This window comes from Cetorhinus maximus, chromosome 15 (genome assembly GCF_964194155.1).
Source record: "Cetorhinus maximus chromosome 15, sCetMax3.hap1.1, whole genome shotgun sequence".
Lineage (NCBI taxonomy): Eukaryota > Metazoa > Chordata > Chondrichthyes > Lamniformes > Cetorhinidae > Cetorhinus > Cetorhinus maximus.
The window spans coordinates 86615085-86638780 of NC_135893.1; the positions used below are offsets into that span (position 1 = coordinate 86615085).

At 42.3% G+C, this 23696-nt stretch overlaps 1 protein-coding gene across 4 annotated transcripts in view; it reads left to right on the forward strand.

Annotated features, from left to right (window-relative positions):
- trrap (transformation/transcription domain-associated protein) overlaps positions 1-23696 on the forward strand; it is a 212335-nt gene continuing 188639 nt past the window's right edge. For 3 of the 4 annotated variants that reach the window (XM_078558868.1, XM_078558870.1, XM_078558869.1), the window contains exons 1-13: positions 1-142; positions 4718-4767; positions 8458-8568; positions 10769-10873; positions 13221-13304; positions 13576-13632; positions 13718-13843; positions 14291-14368; positions 16409-16497; positions 18382-18478; positions 18560-18698; positions 19443-19521; positions 21864-22098. In XM_078558868.1, coding sequence (XP_078414994.1) covers positions 46-142; positions 4718-4767; positions 8458-8568; positions 10769-10873; positions 13221-13304; positions 13576-13632; positions 13718-13843; positions 14291-14368; positions 16409-16497; positions 18382-18478; positions 18560-18698; positions 19443-19521; positions 21864-22098 — 1347 coding nt within the window. In that variant the 5' untranslated portion in view covers positions 1-45. The remainder of the gene's footprint in view (positions 143-4717; positions 4768-8457; positions 8569-10768; positions 10874-13220; positions 13305-13575; positions 13633-13717; positions 13844-14290; positions 14369-16408; positions 16498-18381; positions 18479-18559; positions 18699-19442; positions 19522-21863; positions 22099-23696) is intronic. The other variant, XM_078558871.1, reaches the window with a different exon arrangement.

Consider the following 23696-nt stretch of genomic DNA (forward strand, 5'->3'; position numbering starts at 1 on the left):
TAAGATATCTCTTCCAAATCTGTTGGTGAGACATTTTAAAGCAATATGGCATTCGTGGCAACACCAGGGGCTGTGGTGGACCAGACCACTTTAATGAAGAAATACCTTCAGTTTGTGGCTGCTTTGACTGACAGCAACACACGTAAGTTATTCAGCTTTCTGATAGGCCCTGGTTAATATCTCCCCAGGATAATAAAGAAATGAGACTTGGGAACAGCAGGAGATCATTCAGTCTCTTGAGCCTGTTCTGCTATTCACTTATGTCATAGCCAGTGTATTATATCAACTCTATCTACTTGCTTTGATTTGGTAACCCCTAATACTGTTACACAATGAAACGTTGTCAGTCTCGGTTTTGACATTTTCATTTGGAACCCCCACCCCATCTCAACAGCTTATAGCGCCTTTCATAACCCCCGGGCATCCCAAAACACTTTGCAGTCATTGTGGCACTTTTGCAGTGTAGTCACCATGGGAATGTAGGCAATGCTGCAGCCCGTTTGCACAAGGCAAGCTCCCACAAACAGTAATGTGATAACGACCAGATAATCTGTAATGTTGATTGAGGGATAAATATTGGCCAGGACAATCTTCTTTGAGATGGGATCTTTTACGTCACCTGAGAGGACAGGCGGGTCCTCTCGGTTTAACTGTTGTCTGAAAGATGGCACATCAGACATGGCAGCACTCCCTCTATCATGCACTGGAATTTGTCAGCTTGGATTTTGTGTTCAAGCCTTTGGAGTGGGGGCTTAAACCCACAACCTTCTCTACTAACTGAGCCACAGCTGACAAGTGTTAAATAGGTTTTGCACAGCATCCCATTGTCTTAGTGACCATTTTTGTAAATGGAATATTCCGGCTCCTGCTGTCGATTTAAGGAATATTTGATGGTGAAACAAAAATTGCTCATTGGTCGTTGCTTTTGTCGAAAACATGATTTAGATTCTTTCAGCAGCGTTTCAAAACACTTTGTGCCAAAGCAAAATGCTGCCATGATTTTCTTCACCGTGGGGCCGTTTGGTCTTGAGCACTGCCTTAATCACCCTGAAGCTTCTTTTAAAACAATACAAGACTGATTTCCCCAAAGTAACGTTTAACAAATTACGCTACCCATCTGCTTCAGCAGTGGTACTGATGCTGGACAGGAAATTCTGGGGCAAGTCATGTCAGGCTGTTGTGCTCCTTCTGGTTGCCGGGTTCAGGGTTGTGAGGGGCATGGGGGACGGGGTGGTGGTGGGAGGTTGGGGGATGGGGTGTGCATGTGGTGGTGGGGAAGGAGGGCGAGCGGTGGGAAGGAGGGCGAGCGGTGGGAAGGAGGGCGAGCGGTGGGAAGGAGGGCGAGCGGTGGGAAGGAGGGCGAGCGGTGGGAAGGAGGGCGAGCGGTGGGAAGGAGGGCGAGCGGTGGGAAGGAGGGCGAGCGGTGGGAAGGAGGGCGAGCGGTGGGAAGGAGGGCGAGCGGTGGGAAGGAGGGCGAGCGGTGGGAAGGAGGGCGAGCGGTGGGAAGGAGGGCGAGCGGTGGGAAGGAGGGCGAGCGGTGGGAAGGAGGGCGAGCGGTGGGAAGGAGGGCGAGCGGTGGGAAGGAGGGCGAGCGGTGGGAAGGAGGGCGAGCGGTGGGAAGGAGGGCGAGCGGTGGGAAGGAGGGCGAGCGGTGGGAAGGAGGGCGAGCGGTGGGAAGGAGGGCGAGCGGTGGGAAGGAGGGCGAGCGGTGGGAAGGAGGGCGAGCGGTGGGAAGGAGGGCGAGCGGTGGGAAGGAGGGCGAGCGGTGGGAAGGAGGGCGAGCGGTGGGAAGGAGGGCGAGCGGTGGGAAGGAGGGCGAGCGGTGGGAAGGAGGGCGAGCGGTGGGAAGGAGGGCGAGCGGTGGGAAGGAGGGCGAGCGGTGGGAAGGAGGGCGAGCGGTGGGAAGGAGGGCGAGCGGTGGGAAGGAGGGCGAGCGGTGGGAAGGAGGGCGAGCGGTGGGAAGGAGGGCGAGCGGTGGGAAGGAGGGCGAGCGGTGGGAAGGAGGGCGAGCGGTGGGAAGGAGGGCGAGCGGTGGGAAGGAGGGCGAGCGGTGGGAAGGAGGGCGAGCGGTGGAAGGAGGGCGAGCGGGGGCTCGTGCGCGGGGAAGGGGATGACTCGGGTGGGGACAGGGAAGTAGGGGGCTCGTGCGGGGAAGTAGGGGGGCGTGTGCGCATGGGGAAGGGGCAAGGAAGGAGGGGTGCGCGTGTGGGGCGGGGTTTGGGACGGGGGTGCTGGGGGAAACTATGCTGGGGGTACTGTGCAGGGAGGATGGAGGGGCCTGGGTGTTGGTGGGGACTGTGTGGGTCAGGGGCGGTTGGGGTGCTGGTGAGGGCTGTGCGAGGGTGGGTGGGGGTGCAGGGAGGGGGCTGGTGGGGGTGCTGTTGGGAACGGGTAGTGTGAAATCACTAACAGAATCTAAAGGGAGCAGGGGAAATGTGTCCCAACAGTTGTTGCATATCGATGACACTCGATCAGCACAAGCACGTTGTTATTCTTCTTTCGTGTGCAGTAAGCGCAGTATCTCTTCTCATTCTATTAGTTTTTGGACTCGTAGTCCAGAGGCCAGGTCTAATGTTTAAGTCGTGTCCTGACCGTTTGAGATCTTGAATTTGGTTTTTAAAAACATTTAAAATAAGTTGGTATTACTAAAGTGGCCATGTTGAGTTGTCATTAAAAATTTGATTGGTTCACTGTTGTCCTTTAGAGAAGGTAACCTGCCATCATCACCTGCTGTGGCCAATATGTGACTCCAGTCCCACACCAATGCTCTCCACCACTGGGGATTTCCCTCACCTCATGTCTGAGTCTGGTATCGATTCATTGATAGAGATTGATTGCTGTGATTAGTCATCCCCATTCTCATTGGATCATGCCAGGAAGGTAAACTAGATAGATTGAATAAAGGCCAAATTTCTGTGGATTCTGGAAACCTGATGTTAAAACATATTTTCTAGATTTATAAAAAAAGGTGAACAGAATTTTTGTTTTTTTGTACCTGACTTCTAAAGAGCTGGATTTATGATTGTGAAATGTGCATGATAAATCTTAACTGATGGAAGTCTGTTGTTACTGCTCTGCTTTTGATTTGGGGAAAGTGCTTGGTTTAGTTGGTAACTTGCTGTGATACAAAATCATGCGTAGTGTTTGGAAGACTTATGTCAGGATTGAATATGAGGGTTTTCTCCTGTCGGTGACAAAAACAATTGGTGGTAACGAAAGTAATTCTGAGTTTTGTGGTCGGTTTCTGTTTGATTTGATTGATATACTTTATTCTCCAGTTTGGTTTTAAATATTCTAGCTATTCCATCTTGTGATGGGACGGGCTCAAAAGGGTGCCATGATGATGTCCCCCCTTGATGATGTTGGCAAGCCGTTCCACTGAGATGTCTACACTTCTAATCGCCACAGCATTTGTACTTCAGTGTTGCTGCTATTCAAGGGGGGACATGATCATGGCATGCAATCCTAATGTTTAAAGGAATTTTCTTGTGCCGGTAGGAGGAAATGTCCTGGCATTTACTCAGGGGATTGTTGGCTGTGCAATTTGGATTAGTTCCAAAGCGTAGTTTGCATGTGAACAGCTCGCATTCAAATATCTGGATGTTTGCCATGTTTGATACATTGCCTGTGATATAAATAGAGGTGACTTATTATGGATTATTCATTTTTGAAATTATAGAATCTTACAGCACAGAAGATCCTTCGGTCCATCATGCCTGTGCCAGCTCTTTGAAAGAGCTATGCGTTAGTGCTACTCCTCCATTCTTTCCCCATCGTCCTACAAATTTTTCTCTTTTATGTATATATCCAATTTCCTTTTGAAAGTTACTGTTGAATCTGCTTCCACCACCCTTTCGAGCACTGCATTCCATTTCAGCCCCCTGGGTACTGTTCCTTCTACCATTGGAAATAGTTTCTCCTTCGTTAACCTCTCTTAAATTTTAAACACTTCTCTTAACATCGCCCTGAATAGCTCTGCTGTAATGAGGACAATCCCAGCTTCTCCAGCCTTTCCACATAATTGAAGCCCCTCGTCTTTGATATTATTCTAGTAAGTCTCCACTCTCCACCAAGGCTTTGTCATCCTTCCAACACTGTGGTACCCAAAATTAAGCAAGATAACTCCAGCTGAGGCCTAACCAGTGATTTATAAAGATTTAGCATTACTTTCTTGCTTTTTGTACTCTGTCACTATTTCTAAAGCTAAGAATTCCTTTTTTTAAAAGCAATTGGGAATGGAGTTATTGAGTTAGTAAGAGACTTTGTGATTCAAATTAGAAAATTGAGAAATATGTTGATTAATTTAAGAAAAAAATGATAGCTGTTGATTATAATTAACAGAATGAATCATAACTTGAACAGAAGCAAAATGATGGAGACAAATTACTAGAGCCCTGTGAATATTTTAGAAGGTGGCTCCGCTTGTGTGCGGGTGTGTCAGTGTGCGGGTGTGTCAGTGTGCGGGTGTGTCAGTGTGCGGGTGTGTCAGTGTGCGGGTGTGTCAGTGTGCGGGTGTGTCAGTGTGCGGGTGTGTCAGTGTGCGCGTGTGTCAGTGTGCGCGTGTGTATGCTAGTGTGATTGTGGTGCTGCCTTCTGTTATGGGCAATGTTAGTAAAACTGATAAGATCTGATTGCTTCTGTCAGACTATATGGTTGGAAACAAAGTCGACTGTGTTATTTTCAGTCCTAAGTGATTTCTGTTTAATTTTTTTTGCAGCTGATGAAACCAAGTTGAAAATGATGCAAGAAGTCAGTGAAAATTTTGAAGTAAGTTTCCAGTGTTGGTCATGAAAAGCATCTGGTTTGTGATCCTCCTCAATTTAGGATATTGTTATTGTGACAATGTTTAAAAGACCTGGTTAAAGTGAGGAAACAAGCTGAAGTAACATAGTGCAATGGAATTACATAATATTTACAGCACAGAAATTGACCATTCAGCCCCAACTGGGCCATGCCGGTGTTTATGCTCCACACAAGCCTCCACCAACCCCTCTTCATCTTGCCCCATCAATATGTCCTTCAATCCCTTTCTTCCTCATGTGTTTCTAGTTTTCTCAAATGAATCCATGCATTTCTATTGTTAACTAATGAGTTAACAGCGCAAATAGAGATAAATAGGTATGATTTGGTGGCGATTACTGAGACGTGGTTGCAGGGAGAACAGGTTTGGGAGTTGAATATCCAAGGGTGCTCTGTGTTTTGGAAAGATAGGCTGGAAAGAAAAGGAGGTGGTGTAGCTTTGTTAGTAAAGGAAGAGATCAGTGCCATAGTGAGCAATGATATAGGCACTAGAGAGCAAGATGTAGAGTCAGTCTGAGTAGAAATAAAAAATAGCAAGGGAAAGAAGCCCCTGGTGGGAGTAATCTATAGGTCCCCAAACAGTAGTTTAGCAGTAGGGCACAGTATAAACCAGGAAATACTGGAGCATGTAAGAAAGGCACGGCTATAATCATGGGTGATTTCAATATGCATATAGACTGGACTAATCAAATTGGCAAGGGTAGCCTTGAGGGAGAGTTCATGGAGTGTATTAGAGATTGTTTCTTGGAGCAATGTGTTGTGGAACCAACCAGGGAGCAGGCTCTTCTGGATTTGGTTTTGTGTAATGACATGGGATTAATTAATGATCTCATAATAAAGGATCCACTTGGGAAGCTGAGGCCTGAGTGATTTATAAAGATTTAGCATTACTTTCTTGCTTTTTGTACTCTCTGTACAAAATCCTTTGCTAGAATTTCATGTTCAGTTTGAGGGCGAGAAACTTGAGTCCCACGCTAGTGTTCTGGAGTTAAACAAAGGTAACCACATAGGCATGAGGGCAGATTTGGCCCTTGTGGACTGGGCAGGAAGACTACAAGGTAGGACAGTTGATGAACAGTGGCAGATATTTAAGGAGATATTCAATTCCTCCCAAGTTAAATATATCCCAATGAGGAAGAAAGATGGTAAGAGGGGGAAAAAGCATCCATGGCTAAGCAAGGAAGTTAAAGATAACTTAAAGGCAAAAACTAAGGCATACCAAATTGCAAAGGTCAGTGACAGGCTGGAAGATTGGGAAACTTTTAAAGATCAACAAAGGGCTACTTAAAAAAAAGAGCAAAGGTAAATTATGAAAGAAAACTAGTGCAAAATGTAAAAACTGATAGCAAAAGCTTCTATAAGTATATAAAAGGAAAGAGAGTAGCTAAAGTGAATGTTGGTCCCTTGGAGGACGAGACTGGGGAGTTAATAGTGCAGAAATGGCAGGGACGCTTAATCAATATTTTGCCTCAGTTTTCACAGTGGAGAACACTAGTACCACCCCAATAGCAACAGGTAGTGCAGAGGATATAGAGGAGGAACTTAGAACAATCACCATCACTAGAGAAAAAGTACTGAGCAAGCTATTGGGATTAAAGGGTGACAAGTCCCCAGGACCTGATGGCCTACATCCCACGGTCTTAAAGGTAGTGGCAGCGGAGATAGTGGATGCATTGGCTATAATATTCCAAAATTCCCTGGATTCTGGAAAGGTTCCAGTGGGTTGGAAAAATGGTAATATTACGCCCTTATTCAAAAAGGGGGGGAGGTAGAAAGTAGGAAACTATAGACCAGTTAGTTCAACGTCTGTTGTTGGGAAATTGTTGCAATCCATTATTAAGGAAGTAGTAATGGGGCATTTGGAAAGTCAAAATGCAATCCATCAGAGTCAGCATGGTTTTTTGAAGAGTAAATCATGTTTGACTAATTTGCTAGAGTTCTTTGAAGATGTGACAAGCAAAGTGGATAATGGGGATCCTGTAGATGTAGTATATCTGGACTTCCAGGAGGCCTTTGATAAGGTACCGCACAAAAGATTAATGCACAAGATAAGATCATGTGGAGTTAGGGGTAATATATTAACTTGGATAGAGGATTGGCTAACCAACAGAAAGCGGAGAGTCTGGATAAATGGGTCTTTTTCTGGTTGGCAAGCTGTAACTAGTGATGCGCCACAGTGTTTGGTCCTTGGGCCCCAACTATTTACAATCTATATTAATGACTTGGATTCAGGGATAGAAGGTACTATAGCTAAATTTGCAGGTGACACCAAAATAGGTGGGAAAGTAAGTTGCAATGAAGAAATAAGAAATTTACAAATGGATATGGACAGGTTAGGTGAATGGGCCAAAATTTGGCAGATGGAGTTTAATGTGGATTAGTATGAGGTTATCCGTTTTGGTTGGAAGAATAAAAGGGCAACGTATTACTTAAATTGAGAGAAACTTCAGAATGCGTCAGTGCAGAGGGATCTGGGTGTCCTCGTGCATGAATCGCTGAAAGCTAGCATGCAGATACAGCAGGTAATAAGGAAGGCAAATGGAATTTTTGCATTTATTGCTAAAGGAATAGAGTATAAAAATAGGCAAGTGTTGTTACAACTGTACAAGGCATTGGTGAGACTGCACCTGGAGTGCTGTGCACAGTTTTGGTCCCCTTACTTGGGGAAGGATGTAGTTGCACTGGAGGTGGTTCAGAGGAGGTTCACTAGATTGATTCCAGAGATGCGGGGCTTGTCTTATGAGGAGAGATTGAGCAGTTTAGGCCAATACTCACGAGTTTAGAAGGATGAGAGGAGATCTAATTGAGGTATATAAGATGCTAAAGGGGATAGACAAAGTAGACGTGGAGCGGATGTTTCCCCTTGTGGGGCATTCTAGAATGAGAGGCCATGGTTTTAGGCTAAGGGGTGGTAAATTTAAATCAGATGAGGAGGAATTACTTTTCTCAAAGGGTTGTGAATCTGGAATTCACCACCTCAGAGTGCAGTGGATGCCGGGACGCTGAATAAATTTAAGGAGGAGATAGACAAATTTTTAATTAGTAATGGGTTGAAAGGTTATGAGGAGAGGGTGGGAAATTGGAGTTGAGGCCGAAATGTGATCAGCCATGATCGTAATGAATGGCGGGGCAGGCTCGAGGGGCTGAATAGTCTAGTTCTTATGTTCTTATTTCAACTCAACTACTGCCTTTGGTAGAGTTCCATATTCTGACCACTCTGGGTAAAGTAGTGTCTACTGAATTCCTTTTTCAATTAATTTATACAGACACCACTGTGTGCACTATTCTGCAGGCGTTAACAAAAGTCAACTGTAAACTTAGGTGTCTATTGCTTCTGTGAATTATATATCTTGAGAATTTCGTTCTGGATGATTATGGTTTAACAAGCAATTGATATTTTTATGTGCATTGTAATGTTTTATATTCCGTCAGAATGAAATTTAAGCACAGGTACTTGAAAGTGCTTTATCTACAAATTAACATTCTTTGTTTAAAGAGAAAGTAATATTCTGGTTCATTTCACCCAATAAAGTTAGTGAAATTGAGAATTTTGGACTTTTTTTAGTATTGCAATTTGAATAATTTTAATTTTAGTCTACATGAAAAACTCAAGAATAATAAACCTAAGAGCAACATCTGTAATATCCCTCATTCTAGAATGTCACAACTTCACCACAGTACTCAACTTTCCTGGAACACATCATTCCTCGTTTTCTCACATTCCTGCAAGATGGAGAAGTGCAGTTCCTTCAGGAAAAATCTGCCCAGGTATGTGGTGGAGGTGCCTTGCAGGATTTGCCTCCCCCAATGGCTCATTTGCTGAACAGGTTGTAAAATCAGATGCGCTTTGTTCAATTGCTTTTATCTATTATGGGTATTCAGCACAAGAAACAAACCTTTTTTTAAATTGAGGAATATTTTACCCCCACCGCTGTATAATCCAGCCCTTTTAGGCAAAACAGGGCTTTGTGTAAAAGTAATGCATTTAACTTGGATAAATGAAAGTTTTGCGCAGTTCTCTTTAGTTTAAGCCACCAACTGTGCACTAATGGTTTGTTTTGTATGGGAATTAATAAGCTTTCTCAACCAGGGAGAAGCATATGTAGATGGGTTTAATGAACTCCAGCTCACCAATTGGTAGAGCAGCAAATGCTCATCTTTAGAAAATAGATTTTGACAGTAATTATTGGCATATTTAATGAGCTAGTTTAGAATACAAGCATCATTGCGAACTCTCTGCTTTAGGTCCTGGCTAACAGTTGTAATGCATGACTGCGCAAGCTGCAATCTAAAGAATAGGTTCAGGTTGATGCAAGGTCAAGACAGTTGCTTTGTGCTTTACTGTGGTAACTAAACATTTGCAGTTCCCCCTGCAAAATAGATGAATACATTAACCACAGATTCTCCTCACAGCCAGGAAACTGCTACATGTTTTTTTTTCCTTCCCCTATTTTTAACAACTTCAAAAGTTAAAAGGTGAGAGCTCGCAATTCAGCTACCATATATGTATTTTTAATAAGTTGTACCCCAATGAAATGCTCCTCATCAACCTCGAAAGGTCCATAAAGGTCTATGAGTAGTTGTCACAGAGAAATATTTTCTGCAATGGTGGCCTGTAACCAGAGGACACAGATCTAAGATTATTGGCAAAAGACCATGGTGGTGGGAGTGGGGTGGAAAATTACACAGTACATTATGATCTGGAATGCCTGAAAGAGTGGCAGAAGCAGATTCGGTAGTGATTTTCAAAAGGGGATTGGATGTACACTTGAAGGGCAGAAATTTATAGCATGGGGATAAGTGGGGGGAGTGTGACTAATTGGATAGCTCTTTCAAAGATTGTGCACAGACAAGATGCGTCAGTTGGCTGCCTCCTATGTTTTGATATCACCTTTGAGCTGCTTAGATTACATCTGAAGTCTTCAACATCTGTGTGTTTCACTGTTCAATGGTGCTGCTGCATAATTTCACTATTCCTCCATGTAATAACACTCAATAGTTGTGTAAATAAGAAACTTGTTAATTTGATGAATTTTTGGCTGTAAAATGACATATCTATAAAATTGATTTCCTTAAGACACAACTGTTTCTTGCTGTTCAGTTTGTAGTAGTAGCTTTAAGTTTTGTGGCTCAGAAGTTTTGTCTTTTGTGAATTTTTACATTCTGACCTGTTTCATTTTAGGTGGCCAACGGTCTGCATTTGCAGTCAAATTACACAATTATGTAAGACCGTAAGGAATAAGAGTTGGCCATTCAGCTCATCGAGCCTGCTCTGCCATTCAATAAGATCTTGGCTGATATACTGGTCTTAACTCCACTTTCCTGCCTCATCCCCTATAACCCCTGACTCCCTTGTTGATCAAAAATTGGTTTAATTCAGCCTTGAATATATTCAAGGACCCAGCCTCCACTACTGTCTGTGGAAGAGAATTCAAAAGGCAAATTACCCTTTGAGAGAAGAAATTTGTCCATTTCTCAGTCTTAAATGGAAAATCCCTTATTTTTAAACAGTGCTAGATTCTAGATTCCTACACGAGGGCAAACATCCTCTCAGAACAGTATAGTAACTACCCTGTCAAGCTCCCTCAGAATCTTACGTTTCAATAAGATCACCTCTCATTCTTCTAAATACCAGTAAGTATCCGCCCAACCTGCTCGACCTTTCCTCATAGGACAACCCCTTCATCCCAGGAATCAGCCTAGTGAACAATCTCTGAACTGCCTCCAATGCAAGTATATCCCTCCTTAAATACGGAGACCAAAACTGTACACAAGGTGGGTCTCACCAATGACCTATACAGTTGCAGCAATTTGTTTAGAACTGTTTCAGGTAATCCTTTGTTTTTTTCAAAAAAATCCATGCAATGTTGTAATATTTGTGATTTATGTAAAGACTATTTGTGTGCAATAAAACCAGTGTGCTTTGTTTTATAGTGAACTTTTTTTTTTGTAAATTGTATATTTCTAGCAAGTTCGGAAGCTTGTCCTTGAAATCATCCACAGAATTCCAACAAATGAGCATTTGCGTTCCCACACAAAAAATATTTTGTCTGTGATGTTTCGGTTTTTGGAGGTAAGTTTTCCCCCATTTTCTCTGTTTGTTTTTGTGCATTTTTAGCCTCTGGCAGTAACTGAAAACTTGATTTCTAATCTAGCGTGTAAGTATCTAATGTTTCGTCTTGATTCAGGGATTCTTTCAGAATTAGTCGTTTGGTCATACAGAACTGAGTATTGCTGAAAAAAAGAGACTTTTTTGCTGAAGCTTTTCATCTTGCACTCATCAGGACAATTTGCAAGAACATAGGGGAACAGGGGAAACAACATATTTATACTGTATGAGAAGAGAGTGCTGATTGGTTGGCAAATGGACTCTAGTCGGGAGCCTGGTTTAAATTTCAAACAATGCTTGGCAATTAACTGTCAGTCATTATCAACTGCTTCATTCTCTGTGGCAACACCTCTACCAGAGTCCACTTGGCAACCAATCCGCACTCCTCGTACTGTACAATTATGTTGTTTCTCCTGACGTTGGTATTTTCTTGCTAATTGTCCTGATGAGTGCAAGACGAAAAGCTTTGATTAAAAAAAGTATTTTTTTCAGAAATACTCTTTCAGAATTATTGATGCTGAGTACAATGTGCAGTTTTAGTTCACACATACATACTGAATTCATATCTCTGAACACAACGTGAGAAACGGCTGGAGGAGGCCAGCCAGCCCCTCAAGCTTGTTCCTAATGACAAGTGATCTTACTGAACCATAAGATTCTGAGTGAGATGCTGAGAGGACGTTTTCCATGGATCTAGGGGGCACAGTTTCAAAATAAGGGGTCTCCCATTTAATATGGAGATGAGGAATTTCTTCTCTGAGGGGTGATAATCGATGGAATTTTCTTCCTTAGAGATCAGTGGAGGCTGTCATTGAATATATTCAAAGCTGAGTTGGGAGATTTTTGATCTACAAGGGAGTAAAGGGCTATGTGGGCAGGCAGGAAAGTGGAGTTAAAGCCACAATCAGATCAGCCGTGATTTTATTGAATAGCGGATCAGGCTCAATAGGCTGAATGGCCTACTCGTTTTTCTTATGTTCTTATGCTCCGCCTCAACTTCACCTTTCTGCACTGTCCCCATATCAATTCCCAATATCCCTTGGTACCCAAAAATCTATTGAGGTCTGTCTTGAATACGCACAACCAGTGAGCATCTACAGCTCTGGGGGTAGAGAGTTCCAAAGATTCACAACGCTTTAAGTGAAGCAATTTCTCCTCATCTTGGTCTTAAATGGGCAATCTGAGACCATGAGCTCTAGTTATAGACTCTTCAGATGGGGGAACATCCTCCCAAAACCTATCTTGTCAAGCCCCTCAAGAATTTTATATGTTTCAATTAGATCGCCTCTCGTTCTTTCAATTCTAGGGATTTTTGGCCTAGCCTACTCAGTCGTTCCCCGTAGGTCAATCCTCACATACCAGCAATTTTAATTAATGGAGGGAGTTGACAGGATGGATCGGGACTGACTCTTTCTTTCAAGTAGAGGCATTTGAAGCAACAATGTGATAATGTCCAGATAATCTGTTTTTGTGATGTTCTTTGAGGGATAAGCATTGGCCAGGACACTGGGGATAACTTCCCTGACCTTTGAATAGTGCCATGGGACCTTATTATGCCCATCTGCGAGGGCAGACAGGGCCTCAGTTTCATGTCTTCTCTGAAAGATGGCACTTCTGACAGTGCAGCACTTCCTTGATACTGCACTGGGAGTGTTAGCCTTGATTTTATTTTGTGCTCAAATCCTAGAGTGGGACTTGAATCCAAAATCTTCTGACTCAGACATGAGTTTTTTTCCCAGTGAGCCAATGGAGGTGTTTAAAAGCAACGTGGATGCTTTGTTGGGAAGTAAGGGCACAGTAAAGACAGAGCACCAAGATAAGGGACAGAGTTGCCTTAGTTAATGAGAATGGCACTGCATGCCTGTGTGGTTTAATGGGCTTCCTCTGTTCCTGTCATCCTCCTTATCTTCAGTTCCATGCCTACAATCATGGTATACCACATGTGCAAGACTAAATGTTGGGGGCATTCTGTCATTCACCAGGTCGGTGTAGGGCAAATCCCTTTAAGTTGAGAAATATAAGAGCAGCTGTATTTAAAAATAAATTGAGCCAGTGAATAGCTTGGATAGAATTCCGCATTCTGGAGTGTTTTTGCAAGGCATCATATCTTCAGCTCAGATTTGGATATTCCTTAAATCTAGATCTACCAAAAAGTGTCCCGTAACTGTTGGACTGAATTTATTTAATTATAACTGTTTTACTTTGAGTAAAAATGTAAACGAGGAGGAATAAGATTCTTAAGCTATTAAAATCACTGTTAACGGGCAAATGCTTAATGTGATGTTACACTTTCACCATGACTCTGCTTTAGGTTGAAAATGAAGAGAATGTACTTATTTGTCTCCGAATCATCATTGAATTACACAAACAATTCAGACCACCAATCACACAGGAAGTAAGTACCCTTGCTTGAAAGACCAGGCATTTTTAAAAAGTAAAGCAAGTCATTAGTTTGTGTGGTTTATTGTGCTGAGCTGCCTTTAAATTCAAATTAGAATCTCTAGACAGTTGTTTCTGAACGCTTGTTAACATTAATCTGTTTTAAAAAAAAACTAATGACTTTGAGAAGCTTCTGGTTCAGTTTGAATTCTGTAATGGCTCTGTCTAATGAGCATAGGCCATAAAGTGTGAATTATTTTGCTAATGCAGTGTCTGTTTTGCTGCAGATTCACCACTTCCTTGATTTTGTGAAGCAGATTTATAATGACCTACCGAAAGTTGTGGTATGTAACGTGCTGTGGATCATTCTTTTGAAACTCTGGACGCTGTTTGGAAAAATAATTCATTTTTCGTTCCTCCTGCTCCTAGACACGATACTTTGAGAAGCCCCAAGCGATTGCTGATAACACTGTTCCTTCTCCAGAGATGGTTGGCATGATCACTCAGGTTGTAGTTAAGACCAATCCTGAGCGAGAGGATAGTGAATCAAGGACGGTAAGTTGACCTGTTGAAAGTCCATGCATCCTTTCACCTTTGGCAACTGGACTTGCGTCAAATGCAGAGTGACGGGCTGAAGTATTGCCTTCTGCTGGACCGAAAGATCCTGTGCAAAATGAGCTATTGCAGTCTTAACCTGTATTTTTAAAAAGTAGTGTTCAGGTTGACCTGTATTATCGGTCATCTTGATCTCTACACTCTTACAAATCAATACTTTTTGCATGAATTTGAAATTAAGTTTTAATACAATGAATCTGTTTATTTAGATACTTCAAAATGAAGGGCTGTAGCTATTTATAAAAATAAGCTGATTTAATTTTAATAGGCGTTGGTATCGTTCCCAAAACAGCCCTTGTAGGGAATCCTTTCTAAATTAATTAATCACTGTTGTAATTGCCTATAATTAATGAAAAACCTTGTGTTTTGTATGCTTACGTCTTTCAGCATACCATAATTCCTAGAGGCTCCCTCTCACTGAAGGTGTTGGCCGAGCTTCCGATCATTGTCGTTCTCATGTATCAGGTAGTTATTACAGTATGTTGTTACCATAAGTTGGGAATCCTCTTTGGATTCTGAGTGCTTGGGATATTGCACCAGTTGGGTTCTGGCTATAGATTTATTCAACTCAGGACTCAGCCTCCAGTTTTTCTGATGGTAGTGGTTAGTTCTGTTCTTTTTTTAAATTCTATTCTTCACCATTTTCTCTTCCTCTACTTCCACCTTCCCAGGTCCATACAACTCTCCCAGGTGAATGTTTGTGCATGGCGTTCGCCAATATCCTGGCTTCTCCGAAGCATGTGGGGTTGGCTCACACCCAGTAATAGTTCATAATTCTCCTTCTCCTTTCTAGTGTAAGCTGTTGAAATGTTTTGGTTAAATCAGCCAATGGTCCAGGAGGTGAGTTCCTGAATTAGGGTAAAACCTGGGAATGTTGGCGTTGCCAGAGGGCGGATCTGGTCTGATGTGTGCAGCTGTTATTTTTGTCTAGCTCCAGGAGTGTTTGATCGTTCCCCCACAATGGTGGACAAATCTGCTGGCCCTGGCCCAGCTCCAGCCTCTAACTGCTTGCCGTCAATTTATTATGTGTAAATGACCTGAACCGAAGTCCCCTTCTGATTAGGCACTTTACAGCCTTCTGGACTTAACAATGAGTTCGACAGCTTCAGACCATGAACTCTCTTCCTCATCCTCACCCCTTTTTTAACCCCCTTTTTTTCTGCATTCATTTTTATCTTTTATCCATTTTTATTTTATTTTCATTCATTTATCCATGGTTTTATCCCCCCTTCCAACCCATTTTCTATCCATTTTTTCCCCGCCATTGCCCCCTCCCCCCACCCCATTCCATAAAGGGCCATCTGTTACTTGTTACTTGTTCCATGATGTTTCGCACAATGCTACCCCTGTTCTGCTATTATCACATTCTGCTTTCTTATCTTTATGCCACTATCAGTACCTTTTTTAGCACTAACCGCTACCATTAACACTCCTTTGTCCTTTAGTTCATGACATCTTTGCCTTCCTTTGTCCCCACCTATCGCTGGCCTTCTATCTAGCTCCACCTGCCCTAACCCCTTTTAACAATATAAATTTCATCACATTTCCATTTCTCTTCAGCTCTGAAGAAGGGTCATACGGACTCGAAACGTTAACTCTGTTTCTCTTTCCACAGATGCTGCTAGACCTGCTGAGTTTTTCCAGCATTTTCTGTTTTTGTTTCATAAGAAGAGGCCATTCTCATATAGGAAGTCAGTGCCCATGTGAATGATCCTCTAGTGCAGTACTATTGGTGCACCCCACTTTCTGTGGCAATCCCAAAGAATCCAGCACCCTTTCAAGGAAGCCAGTCCAGATTTGCTCATGGTGGTGTTGCAGGTGGAACTCTTGTAGAGTTGATAGACACTTTAGGCAGGGCGATTTTATTTCTAAATAAATTCATGAGCGGCGGTTGCATACAGGTGGAGGTGGATTGATTTCAACCCATTACCTTTCCCAGTGGCATAGGTTGATAACCACTCCCAGTAATGCTGCTTCCCTTCCTTCCAGTAATAAACTTTTTATATATATTCATTCTTGAGATAAGAGTGTTGCTGGCAAGGCCAGTATTTATTGCCCATCACTAATTGCCTTTGAACAGGTGGGTAGTGAGGGAGCAGGAGGCGGTTGTCAAGTTGCTGCGTAGTGACCCAGCATTGCTGGTGGTTTTGCTTCCTGATAGCAAATTAACTATCATCCACCAGCGAGTTTTTGGGAGTAGTTCACCTCATCTCCCTCTACCAATAGTTGACTTTGACCCTTTCAAAGTTGTGACTCAGGCTCAGAATTGGATTCCTCTGAGGTGGCACTTGGGTTCCTACCCTGGGTGGCATGGCTAAGACTGAATGCTTGGTGTGGAGGGAATCACACCTGTGGAGTTGCTTTTCAATGGGACTGCTGACCCAAAGCATCACTTCATGAGAGGACAATTTTTTTTAAAAAAAAAGGAAATTGTGAATGATGTTACTAATGTCAGGTGCTGGTTTTAATCTAAATAAATCCACTAATGTTCCCGTTTCATTCCAGCTGTACAAGCAGAGTATACACAATGTCGTATCTGATTTTGTGCCCCTGATTATGAGCACCATCATGTTGCAGATTACACCTCAAGCAAGGTGAGCATTATTCCTCTGGGTGGTGCTGTAGACTGCAAACAGTGATTACCTTTGTTGTGCAAATTTTTATTTGGTATCTGACCATGTGTTTAATATAATTTGAAATGTGGCCTTGGAACAAAAACCCAGATGATGGAGTGAGGAGTCTCTATGGATACCGAATATAATCTGAGTGGTGATTTGCCTGACAAGCAATTTTGGTTTTTCATCAGAAAATCTTCAGACTGTAAGGTTGCAGTGTTGGAGTAGCCCTTTATGGTTTGATAAGTGACCGAAAGTCCTGTGACGGTCATAATCTCCTGGTTTGTGTACTGATTCAGATGACTTCTGTTTCTGGTAATGGACGCTTGAAGAGTTACTGCTAGTTAAGCTAATCCTGCCCTTATCCCAGGAGGTGTGAAAGTAGCAAATTTTGGGAAGGTCTGCTGTTTTGGAGATCTTTTGACCAGATTCTCGGACATTTCCTCTTCTCGTCCTCCCTCCCACATGCCCCTCTCCCCTTGATCTTTCTTCCCCCTCCCTCATTATCTTTTTTTGTTTGTGTTGCTAACAGTTAATTGGGAGCCCTCCCTTACAATACCACTTATTTTATGGCCGACTTGAGAATCATTTTGCCTTTAATTAATGAACAGAGTATGGAAACTATTGAAAGACTGATGCCCTACTAAACTCCAACACAAACTTCTAGAGTTCTCCACGCCAAAGACTAAGCAAACCTTGTTTGGAGATCAGGGGAGGAGGAGGGACCCTTTGGAGAAAGTTGTATTCTTTGTTGTTAGCAAGTGAGGCCTGCAGAGACAGGTCTTATTGACTAGCAGCTTGTTTTATGTCTTGCAGGTAATTGAAGTGTGGTCACACATCATTCAAATCAGTTTATAATTGTTTTGCAGTTAGCATTTTTACATTTTGTGAGCCAGTTAAGACATGAGCTGGAACTAAATAAATTGTTGGCTGCATGCACCAAACCAATAGTTGCGTTTTGGTAACTGAGAGACTTTATTTTGACCTATGAAAATCTTTAAAGTTTAGAGCATGCAAACCAAAATATATAGACGATCATGAACAATTCCTGAATAGTCATGATTATACATATTCATAATTGACAATGTAAACATCTGATACTAAACCTGATGAAACACTCATTCTGAACCAAGCAAAATTTATAGACCTTTTTGTAAGTGAGTAATGGCTGTCAAAAGCTGACCCAAGTAGGCTGGGCTGGGCAACACAAAGGTACGTTCAGCTGCTCCTAGGGCTGGAATGCCATTTTCTAGTCTAAACTGCCGAGGTGTTTCGAGTGTTGGTATCCAGGGTACATGGCTAACAAAGCCTAACGTTCGCTTCCACCCCCACCCCCCGAATGGAGCTTGTGATTGTTTGGTTTGGAATATCATTGTGTTGACTGTTTGTGCAACTGGTTTTGTACTGAAAGATATTATACATCACACCAGTCAAGAGACCACATATAATGCCTACTAGGCATCGGTACTGGACCCTCTGCTGATAAGGGGGAAATAGATAGTGTCTTTGATGTCTCACTGACAGAAGTGTTAAGATTGTTGTTTGGTGTGGCATTGGGGTTCGTTGGGTTAATGCTGTTGGAAACCTTTAATTCGTTGGTTTTAAAAATGCAGATCTTTATACTGAGTTGTATGTATAGTCCCTCAAGCAGTCAGAACAGTACCAGTTTTGACATACGATGCAGGGTTACACAATATGTTGCACCAATGCTTTGTTAATAACTGTAATAATCATCACTTCCTGAGGTTTAGTTTAAAGGCATCATTTTCTTAATTAATTCTGAATGAATTAGTGCAACTCTTGTTTCATTAAAATGTAACTATTTGGAGGTTTGGGTCTGAAAGGATGTGCTTTTTATCGTAGGCAAAGTAAACTTTACAATAAGGAGCTGTATGCTGACTTCATCGCTGCACAGATTAAAACATTGTCCTTTCTTGCTTACATCATAAGAATTTACCAGGTATGTTTCTTTCTAATGAACTCTACTTGGAATTTAAACATGCAAGAGAGATCCTGCATGTAATTATTTTTTCCTTTCTAGGATTTGGTTGGAAAGTATTCACAGCAGATGGTGAAAGGAATGTTACAACTGCTGACTAATTGTCCTTCTGAAACTGCCCACCTACGGAAGGAACTGCTAATCGCAGCCAAGCACATTCTAACCACCGACCTTCGTAACCGTATGTAGTTTTTGTGCTGTGTACACCTGAGGGGTCTTGCTGGAATGTGCTAAATTAATATTAAAATGGAACTATTCCAAGTTGGTGTGGGATGCTGATTGTTTTGGCTGTGACAGCACGGACTTCTGTTTCAAGTTATTTTCTCACTTCTCCTTCCCTGCTCTCCACCCTACCTTCCCTAGCATACAATCGCCTCAGTGTGGGCGAAAGACTTGGCTCTGCTCCTCAGCCATCGCTCTTCTGAGCGGATGGCTAGAATCTGTACAGGAGCCCAGTCAATGATGCTCCTTCCAATGTTCTGTTTTTGATGCTGAAAAGCCCAGCCCCTACTACACACGTTGGCATAGCTGGACTTGTTGGAGTGCAATCCTATATGGCCATCGCCCAGTATGTTGGTGCCTCTCTGCAGTGTTGCCTTCCAACAATAGTGTGGCTGTAGGTGTGAATTTATGATATCTGTTAGATTTGTTTTCTATCTGACAAGGAGTGAAGTGAACTTCTCAACTTCTAGATGAGAGACCCCAGTCTCTTAATCATCAGCCACCATGGTAATTGATGTTTACTTTGTGCAATTAGATATTTACTACTGTGCTGGACAGTAGGAGCACTGTAAATATGTTAGGATAATATAATTGCGTTAATGTTTCACAAGGGAAAAGTTGATGATGTTTAATTAGTTTTATGTCTGTATTAATGAGGGAGAGTTGGTGGCTCTCTGCATAATACCAATCATTCGTTTTACAGAATTCATTCCATGCATGGATAAGCTGTTTGATGAATCTGTGCTAATAGGCTCAGGGTACACAGCTCGTGAAACACTGAGGTAGGCAATCAGTCTGATGCACTGGAAATATGCTGGGGCGTTTAATTAAATTGTGCCTGCACATAAAAAGAAAATGCTACCAGCAACTTGACTACAGATGGCCTTTTGCATTAAAAGTTGCCATAATTGAGTATTCCACTTTGTTGCTTAAATGCTGACATTTTGTACATTTTCACCTTTCTTGGCACTTCAATATGAGCATGCTTCCAAGTGCGTGTTTGGAATCTCATTATGAGCATTTAACTGCAACACTATCACCTCCTAATTTTACCATATGACCTATTTTGTGTAAATCTTTTGCCATTATTTGAATTTTTGTAAGAGTTCAAGTTCCCATGACATACTTAAAAGATACTTTAATGAAAGGGGAAGAATTGAGGCATTTTAATTTGGGTGTTATACTTGAGGTGATCCTGCTAACCCATAAGAGTAGATTAATTGGTAGCCCTCATCTCTGAACCAAAAGGCTGTGGGTTCAAGACTCGCTCCAGGGTGTACAAATTTAGGCTGACACTAGGGAGCCTGTCAGAGGTGCTGTCTTTTGGATGAGAAGCTAAACCAAGACCTCATCTGCGCCCTCAAGTAGAAGTAAAAGATCCCATGGTATTATTTCAAAGAGGAGCAGGGGAATTCTCCCCAGTGTCCTGGCCAATATTTATCACACTTTCAACATCACTGAAACAGATTATCTGGTGATCATCACATTGCTGTTCATGGGAGCTTGTTGTGTGCAAATTGGCTTCTACATTTCCTACATTGAAACAATGACTACACTTCAAAAGTACTTCATTGATGTAAAGCACTTTGGGATGTCCTGAAGGTGTGAAAGGCTGTATATAAAGGCAAGTCTGGCATCATTTCTGAGTGAACACAAGAATTACGAGGAGGAGTAGACTGGCCCATTAAACCTGCTCCACCATCTGATAAGATCATGGCTGACCTGACTGTGGCCTCGACTCCACTTTCCTGTCTGCCCTCCTGTAACCCTTGACTGCCTTGTCGATCAAAAATCTATCTAACCAAGCCTTGAATATATTCAATGACCCAGTCTCCACTGCTCCCTGAGGAAGAGAATTCCAAAGACCAATGACCTGAGAGAAAATTTCTCCTCCGTCTTAAATGGGCAATGCCTAATTTTTAAACTGTGTCCCCTAATTCTAGACTCCCCACAAAGGGAAACATCTTCTCAGCATCCATGATGTCAAGTCCCCTCAGGATCTTGTATGCTTCAATAAGATCCTCTCATTCTTCTAAACTCCAATGGGGATAGGCCCAACCTTTCCTCATAAGCTGATCCTTTCATCCCAGGAATCAGTCGAGTGAACCTTCCCTGAACATTTTCTAAAAGCAACATTTCACTTTTTCTGTACTTGATTCCCCTGGCAATAAATGCTAATGCTCCATTTGCCTTCCTAATCACTTGCTGTGCCTGCATACTAAGTTTTGTGATTCACTTACTTGGACACCTAGATCTCTCTGTAGTGTAGAGTTCCTCAGTCTCTCTCTATTTAAATGATATACTGTTTTTCTATTCCTCCTGCCAAAGTGAAAAAGTTCATATTTTCCCACATTGTAATCCATCTGTCAAACGTTTGCCCACTCACTTAAAAATCTATCTAACTCAGCCTTGAATAAATTCAGTGACCCAGCCTCCACTGCTTAACCTATCCAAATCCCTTTATAGATTTTTATGTTATCTTGACAGCTTACTTTCCTACCTATCTTTGCATCATCAGCAAATTTAGCTAACATACATGGATAAACAAAGATACTTTCAGGTCATGATTGTTATTGTTGGCTTTTTGGTGATTAAGTGCTAAGATAAGGGCCATTTAGATGAGACAGCAATAGATGCTGTAAAATGGAATGACAGTTCATTTTCCTCCTCCCTATCACTAAAGATTCTCACATGAATGTATAAAATTGTATAACTATCCATATAGAATCATAGCATCGTATTGTATAACACAGAAGGAGGCCATATGGCCTATTGTGCCAGAGGGCATACATTTCATATATATATATATATATATATATATATATATATATATATATATATATGTATATATATATAATCTATATTTATATGGTTTTATATATAATATGAATGAGACCATACCCGAAGGTTTGTTATCCTAAGGTAGAAATGTAAGTTATGTAAATTAATTGTTAAAACTTACATAGAATGATAGAATGCAGAAGGTAGCCATTCCAACCCTCATGCTTGTCCTGGCAATTTTTGTTATAAGCTAGAAAATAACAATCTGCAGAGAGAGTTGTGTGGGCCTTATGTACAGGAAATTGTAATTCTGTTGTAAAATTTTTTACTTTTTTTGAAACAGACCTCTAGCCTACAGCACTCTGGCTGACCTGGTGCATCATGTCCGTCAACATCTTCCTCTGAATGACCTGGCCCTTGCTGTTCAGCTGTTCGCAAAGAATATAGATGACGAATCATTACCCAGCAGCATCCAGACAATGTCTTGCAAGCTTCTGTTGAATCTTGTAGATTGTATTCGTTCTAAAAGCGAGCAGGAGAATGGGAATGGGAGAGATATTCTCATGAGAATGTTGGAGGTACAGGGCTAGATTGTACTGAATTTTAAAAGCAATTTCTTGGTTGTCACTGTGTGAATTTCTACGGCTGGTGTTATATGCTGTTGTATAATGGAAATACAAAAAATAAGGGCAGCATGTATGACTTTTAAATGGGACTGAATAATGTATGCTTGCCCTTGTCCTATTGCCTCCTACCCTGCTTTACCTTAAGCCTACTGTTAGCCTCACACTGCATCATTCCATGGGGCATTCAACTGGCACTATATTCAAAACTTTGCATCTATACACAGTTCCTTTCAACTTTGTCTGTTTTATAAATTCCTCTGTAAACATTTCCAATAGGAACTGGTTGTGTAAACTCGTCACATTGTCATTACACACGTCTGCCAGTGGTGATGTCTTAAAGCCTCAGTATTGCGTGTCCCTGCTCCTCAGCTTGTGCTGCAGAAAAACTCCTGGGGAAAAATTTTCCCCCCGTCGGGTTGGGGGAAGAGCAGGAGCGGGCGTGAGTGGGCGGGCTTCCGATCAGCAGCCCCGGGTGGGGGCGCGCCACTATTTTACATGGGTGGGCCAGTTAAGGCCCGCTCAGCTTGACGTCCGCCAGGAAGCGCTATGCGCTCCTGTGTGGGCGGGATGGGGGGGTATTCCCTCAGCCAGGAGTGCGCTCTTTCGCATGTGTGCACGAAAGAGCGCACAGATCTCCCTGAATCTAAGTGCTGCCCCAAGGAGATCGGCTCCATTTTGAAACTTTTAATAAAGGAGTTTAAAAATTTTCCTTGCCATGTCCCCTAATGTGACACTGTCACATGAGTTGGGACATGTCCATAACTTTTATTGCAACCTTTCATTAAAATTTAAAAACCCTCACGAAGCCTCATCCCGCCAGCGGATGAGGTTTTATGTTTTTTTCACAAGCCTGCCTGGGCTCCTGGTCTGCTTGTGCCGACCTTAAGGTTGGACGGGCAGGTTCATTAATAAACTGAATTGGTTTCTTAATGGCCTTAATAGGCTGCGCGCCCGTCGACCTGAAAATGTAAACGATGCGGGGTGACGTTGGGAGTTCCACCCGATGTCATCCCACGTGTCGGCAAGCAGTCCCTGCCCCCCCCCCTCTCCGCCCCACCCCCGCATGCTGACAGAAAAATTCTGCCCCATGGCTTCAAACAACTTTACTCTGCTTCCCAAATTGCTGCACATAACTTGCTGTATTTAATTATAAATGATATGAATGCAAATTATAACTAAGAAAAGAATGTTTGATTTCAAAATGGGTACGGTGAGCCCAGGTCAATTAGTGAACTTGGGGTGTTATAAAGTGGAACAGCAGAATTCATTTCCTACCATCCATCCTCGCTCATGTGTTTGTCACTGACTTTAGTTGCCTAGTTTTGGGAGGAACTGAGAAGACATCTGTTGTTAATTACATATTAACTGAGTATTCAGGTAGTGGGCATTAACTGGGGGTTCACTTGGGCTCCCTATGTACAGGAACAAACTGAAACTGTTTGTTGGGTTTGGAAGTGCATGTTTATAATGTGTGCCCCTGCAAATAAAAATCCTATTATTGTGTAAGGATTAGGCTCCAGTTATATCCTTCACCATTTGGCAACCTGGAA